The sequence below is a fragment of the Ctenopharyngodon idella genome, chromosome 11 (assembly GCF_019924925.1).
Source record: "Ctenopharyngodon idella isolate HZGC_01 chromosome 11, HZGC01, whole genome shotgun sequence".
NCBI classification, from domain to species: Eukaryota; Metazoa; Chordata; class Actinopteri; order Cypriniformes; family Xenocyprididae; genus Ctenopharyngodon; species Ctenopharyngodon idella.
In genome coordinates this window covers 20,238,146-20,245,228 of record NC_067230.1, presented here as the reverse complement: position 1 = coordinate 20,245,228, position 7,083 = coordinate 20,238,146, and the positions used below count along the sequence as shown (strand labels likewise).

Here is a 7,083-nt window from a genome sequence, read left to right as displayed (position 1 = left end):
TTTGTGGACCGAGAAACAAAGTGTGAACGAGGATACACAATCAAACCGAGAGTAGGTTATCACAGCACTAACTGCAATGCAGTGGAAAGCCGATCATGAGAATGTTTGTGAAATAACATTCTCACCAGGTTTCTTGCGACAGCTTAAACTGTGGTCGGTAAGGGTAGTTGTAAAATGTGAAGTTAAAAGTCAGGCTTAGGTCATAACCCATTTTTAGTAGAAGAACATTTTCTTAGAAAAAAACGTGGCATTTTTGTGCAGGGGAAAGGTGTTAGTTGTTAGCTGTTTATGTTGACTGACACATAAAAGTAAGTAAAGTCAATGAAACAAGGTCAGTTAATTAATATATTTAGTTGAACTGAAGCTGGGCAACATGTTTACATGAGAATCTATTTGTGCCGATGGATTATTTGTTTTGGAAAGAATTAAAAATTATATCACTGAACTGGTGCATGATTTTATTTGAATTATTTTTGACATTATGATGGAATGTACAGCTTTAGTGGTAATGGGAACATTTCAGTACCCTCAAATCTGATGATTTATTACAAAACTAGGTGGCATACCTAAAAATCAATGAACCATTGAACTTTCAGAAACATCCCACTCGACTGCTGCAATGAATCACTAAAGCTGGCACTTATTTGTGTAACTGACTTGTTAAATCTTTGTCAGTTAATTAAAATAAATATATATATATATATAATATTTATTTATTTCCCCCTATGGAAGCCTTCTCACGGCAACAGAAAAGCTTTTGCGCATGTGGTAGCTTTTCTTTGACAGTTTGACACTGGGGATTTTTGTGCCAATGTTTTTTCATACCATTTTACACATCTTTGTCAGGTTCAGAACATCAGTGGTGTTCCTTAATTTTTCAGAGACAAAAGTTGTGACCTAAGTTTGCCTTCTGAGCGGTATATGCGAGAACCGTTTTGTCTCAAAACTTGCTGTGTGATTCATTTCAAAGAGGAACTGCAATGCCACGCTACCAACTGTGAACCATTGAACTCTCAAATCTCACAGTAACCCACTCAGTTTCTCATGAGAAAATTTCTCCCAATAAAAAATGAAACCTGTGTGCTATAGACCATTTGCCATTCTCATTTGTTCATTGATTGTAGTGATCATGGCTGATCAGTGCCATGGTTTTGAAGCAGGACGCTAAATCATAAGTGGCTCAGAAGAACGGTAGGCAAAGGCTTATGAAATGTTTCTAAAATCTGTTTTTCTTCATGTTTGGATTTAGGAGTTTACATATACAGTGTTTCAAGCGTTTTGTTTATGATGCAATATTCTTAAGAAAACCGAATGAGACTGATTACTGTAAGAAAGTTTATTACTTGCCATACATACACAAGTAAATACATAAAAACATTTATTTTAACTTTCTATCTAGGAATAGCATAAGCATAACAAAAAAATTCACTATGTTCACAATTGCCACTAAATAGCAATGTAATTAACACAGATTAATAATGCTTTCTAGATTACTGAAGATTAATGTGAAAAATGTGTCCATATATGCTTACATTGCTTGCGAATTTAATTTAATTGATCTTGTACATTAAGTAATATGTTTACCAATGCATAATGTATTTTTATGACGTAAATTAAATATAATAATGTACAGAAGATTACTCAAAATTTGTATTACTTAGCAAACATACACAAGTAAATATAAAAAAGAAACCAGTTATATTAAAGTTGCATCTAATAGTATAACAAAACAATTTCTGAACGTGCACAATTGTCACTAAATTAATATATAATGACCATGTAGATTAGTGAACTTTCTAGATTACTGTCAAAATGTCTACAAACATGCATTGTTTGCAATTTATTTAAAGGAATTTATTTTAATGACTCGTGTAGACTGAGTAATATGTTCACCAATATATAATCTATTTTAAATGTAGGAAATGTAAATATAGAAATGTACAGAACAATGCTCAGTGTGATTAATTGATATTTTAGCAAATGCTTAAAACTACAGATTTTAAGTACATGTCAGTTTCACTAGATAGTTTCACTGATAAAGAAAGAGAGACAGATTTCACTCCTTCTGAGTAAGTGAGAAAAGCCGTCCGCGGGTTGATGTATTACCAGAGTAAGTCTCAGAAGTGCCATTAGAGAAAGAAGAGGAGATGTAGCTCTGGTGTGCGTCTCCTTGACCCAGGCAGCTCAGACACATGACCAAGGCTCTGCGCCTGAAATACTGATCCAGAAAAAAGTAGATGGCTGGATTTACACAACTGTTGAGAAATGCCAGGCAGCAGGACAGCGTGAGTCCACTAAGTATGATCGACATTGTGCCCCTGCTAAGATCTCCCTTGCTCATCAGCGAGATGACTTGGATGGTCTTAAACAAATTGAAAGGAAGCCAGGAGATCAGAAAAGCCGCAATTATGGCGAACACGATCTTGAGAGAATGTCGTCGCCTGGCTTCTGCACGTGAGTTTGTGGCGATGTGACAGTGACGCCGCAGGTTAACCAAAATCGAACCATAACAGAGGCCTAGAATCAGTACAGGGAGCAGGAAGGTTAGAAATATAGTCAGGAGATTCATTCCTTGGACAAAAGAGGATTTTGAATCCTCCGAACATATATCGTCTGTCAGCCGACGGTACACCAATGATGGAATTCCAAGGAAGAAAGAAATGATCCACACCATGCCACAGGTGATATGCACACACTTGCTGCTCCGTAGGAACTGAGAGTCCATGAGGCGCACGACAGCCAAGTACCGGTCCACGCTCATGCAGGTGAGGAAGAAAATGTTGGAAAAGCGATTGACCGCAATGATGAAGCTGCTGATCTTGCACATGACCTCACCGAAGATCCACTCATCATAACGTGCTGAAAGCGCCCACAATGGCAACGTGAGAACAAACACAAGGTCGGCTAATGCCAAGTTCAGCACGAAGGTGTCCACAAGACGACCATTTTTCTGACGCCGTTTGCCAATGACCACAATGACAAACAGGTTCCCCAAGAAGCCAATGAAAAACATGATGAAGTACAGCACAGGAATGTAGACCTTGGACATAGGCAGCGATATCAAATCGGTTGGGCTGTAGTAGTCAGCATATTCATCTGTGGTGTTCAATGAAAAATCAAGATCGTCGTAATTGCTCGTGGAGCTCATTGTATCATCAGAGTGTGCCATCTCTATACTGCTTGCCATCTGTGCACAAGTGATGGGCAAAGCAAAGAAAACCTAGCACGTCACATGCTTAGAAACCACAAACTGCAATAACAGGCTCTCTCTCTCTCTATTTCCTTTAAAACATTTAAATTTATCACTAAGGTGCATTTTCGCAAACATAGAGCTCTGAAATGTGAATCATTAGTATGTTAAGTTTTTATCTCTATTATGTCAATATCAAAAATAGTTAGAGGGACTTGATTTACTGCTAATTGGGTCATCAGTGTGTTTGCTTTTTAAACTCTTTGAAAATAACTGACTGAGAATTGTAACACAATTGTATATAATATAATGTTTAAGCAGTTTTCTCACGCTCAATTACTTCCTCTAAGCAAGACTAAGAGAACAAGCAACATGCAAGCAGTAAAAAAAAAAAAAAAAAGAAGTGAGAAAAAAATATACCAGATGGTTGGTGAGATTCATTTTATAAATCAACTGTGCCTCAAACAGATAATAAGAGTGTGAAAAGTGCAGAGCTTATTAGAGAAGTTTACTGAGCTGTTGTGGTTTCCTGGTGTTTACAGGGGTACCACATATTTTACAAATTTTTTTTGGACTTGGGACAGGTTAAAAAAATTCAGTATATACTTTTATAGCTTACAGTCACAAATAAAGTAGGAATAGTTAAAATGACAGTGCAAAGGTGTGATCACATTAGCAAAATGTCATTAAAATTTCACAGGCAAACAAAGGTTGATTGTATATTGTCAATATTGTAGTGATGTATGAAGCACAGCTCACACAGAAGTAACTTTCAAACCAGCAGATTTCTGTTGGTCAATGCAACGAATCCACGTTTTTCCATGGGAATTCTCACACTAATTTCCAGATTGCGTGGATTCACAAAAAATTACCGAACAACCGAAAATGTGACCGCACCTTAAAGGGATAGTTCACTACAGTGGTTCAACCTTAATATTATAAAGCGACGAGAATACTTTTTGTGCACCAAAAATAATAAAATAACGACTTTATTCCGCAATATCTAGTGATAGCTGATTTCAAAACACTGCTTCATGAAGCTTCGGACCGTTATGAATCTTTTGTGTCGAATCATGATTCGGATCGCGTGTCAAACCGCCAAACTGCTGAAATCACGTGACTTTGGCACTCCGAACCGCTGATTCGACACAAAAGATTCATACGGTCCGAAGCTTCATAAAGCAGTGTTTTGAAATCGGCCAGCACTATATAAATCGTTATTTTGTTTTTTTTGCCACACCAAAAATATTCTCGTCGCTTTATAATATTAATATTGAACCACTGTACTCACATGAACTGATTTAAATATGTTTTTAGTACATTAATGGATCTTGAGAGAGGAAATGTCATTGCTGGCTATGCAGGCCTCACTGAGCCATCGGATTTCAACAAAAATATCTTAATTTGTGTTCCCAAGATTAACGAAGGTCTTACGGGTGTGGAACGGCTTGAGGGTGAGTAATAAATGACATTATTTTCATTTTTGGGTGAATTAACCCTTTAATATTATAAAGTGACGAGAATACTTTTTGTGCGCCAAAAATAACAAAATAGCGACTTTATTCCACAATATCTAGTGATGGGCGATTTCAGAACACTGCTTCAAGAAGCTTCAGAGGTTCAGAGCGCCAAAATCACATGATTTCAGTAAACGAGGCTTCGTTACGTCAAAAGTGTTTTAAAACTTCAATAGTTCACGTGACTTTGGTAGTTTGATTCAGGCTCTGAACCACTGATTCGAAACAAAAGATTTGTAAAGCTTCAAAGCTTCATGAAGCAGTTTTGAAATCGCCCATCACTAGATATTGTTGAATAAAGTCGCTATTTTGTTATTTTTGGCGCACAAAAAGTATTCTTGTCGCTTTATAATATTAAGGTTGAGCCACTGTAGTCACATGAACTGTTTTAAATATGTTTTTAGTAGCTTTCTGGGCATTGAAAAAGGGAGTGTTATTGCTGGCGATGCTAGGCCTCACTGAGCCATCGGATTTTATCAAAAATATCTTAATTTGTGTACTGAAAATGAAAGAAGGTCTTACAGGTGTGGAACGACATGAGGGTGAGTACAAAATAGGCCTGGGCGATAAAACAATATCGATATTTATCAATGGTACGCCTTCATTGATAACGATAGGAAAAAATGTTCGACATAACTCTCGATATATTTTCACTTAAACGCATTCAAATGTAAACATGCAAATGCATGAACAACTCTCAAGCTCGATCCATCCCTGGATCACAAACAGACATGGTATGAGTGACACAAACAAGTTGTTGTGGAGCTCAGTTGCGCAATAGGCTTTTTTCATAAGAATCGGAAATCACGTGACGCAGGGTAAAGTTAGTTCCGCTATGGGTCTACTGCTATTAGATTGATATGCTCTTTTCTCAAATATCGCTTCTTACCTTTTCTGTTTTGTCTGTTTTCCAAGTTGCTGTTGTATAATCTACAAAGAAATTATTTTCTACTTGTTTGTAGCTTATACGGCCACTCAGACCATTGCTCGAATTTACCGGCAGGTGGATTTATTTTACCAGCTGTCAAACAGTATAGGCTACGCAGCTACCCATTCAGCAATTCCCCCGATCGTATCACGTACGACGAACATTATTTATATAATTCATTCATTAAAAAAATTAACTCCTAATATATACTTCAATGGGGGATATAAAGTCGTGAGATACATAATATTGTCGTGAGTTATTGTCGTCAGGCTTGCGTGATAAGTGCGTGATAAGTGCCACAAGTACGGTGTACATTTTAGGACTTCCTCACACCTCAGTCATACAACAAACATGCGTCATGCCTCAGACTAAAAAAGGCTTCTGTCATCGGACAAAACAGCATCGCGCCTCAGACTGAAAGTCTTCAGATCTCAGGAAAAACAACATCAGGTGTCAGGTCTCGTACAATTATGCATCGAACGAAACAGCCTCAGACCAAAAGGCTTCAGACGAAAAGGCATCAGATGAAACGGACTAAAAGGCATCAGGTTTTTTTTTTTTTTTTTTTGTATAGCCTAACTTTCTATTGGCTTGTATCCCATCATAATGCCGTCCTTCAGTTGTATTTTTCTTTACTGTTACTATTCCCAAATTGATGTAAGATGTGTGTGCGTGCATGTTAATTATATAGAATCTATCTGTTGATGGTATTCATGTAGGCTATTTATAAGAAAAGAAAAGAACAGAAAAAAACATGCCGATTTTCACATTGGTCTGCAGAAAAACAGCAACGGGCTGAATGAAAATGTAAAATGTGACTCTTCCATCCAGATAGTGGTATTCTGTTTTTATTGTTATTTTTATTTTTTATGCATTCCATTTTTATTCTTATGTATTTGATTCCTTTTTATGTAAAGCACTTTGAATTACCATTGTGTATGAAATGTGCTAAATAAAATTGCCCTGCCTTGCCTAATCGACTCTCTGACAGTAGGTGGCGCTGGAACAGAAGAAATAAAGACGTTTCCCTGGTAACCTCTGTACACAAAGCAGCTGTGCTTATAACAACGCATTCAAATAGCTTGAAAGATTGTTTACCTCTCATAAAAATGAACCATGGTTTCATTACAAATAAAACAAAACAGTTAACCATGGTAACTACAAATTAACCATAGTTTTGCTACACTATAGTTTATGGTATTTGTAGTAAAATTATTGTTATACAAATAGTAGCCTAACAATCCGACAAAAAAAAAAAAAAAAAAAAAAATTATAGTTACACACTTTTAACCATGGTTAATTTTCGTATGTGTTCACAATAGTTTGCAATGCAAGCTATTTGAAATATGTTATTTTGCTAACTTTTTATACATGCAATGCTATACAACTGATGCCTTTTTATCTGAGTCTGTTTTGTTCGATGCCGAGACCTGACACCTGTCGTTTTT

At 36.6% G+C, this 7,083-nt stretch overlaps 1 protein-coding gene across 1 annotated transcript; it reads right to left on the bottom strand.

Moving 5' to 3' along the window:
- Window positions 1-1,318: 1,318 nt before the first annotated feature.
- gpr25 (G protein-coupled receptor 25) lies at window positions 1,319-4,056 on the bottom strand. The gene has a single exon (XM_051911785.1). It carries the CDS (start codon window positions 3,185-3,187, stop codon window positions 2,057-2,059), a length of 1,131 nt encoding a protein of 376 aa, XP_051767745.1. The 5' UTR covers window positions 3,188-4,056; the 3' UTR covers window positions 1,319-2,056.
- Window positions 4,057-7,083: the final 3,027 nt, after the last annotated feature.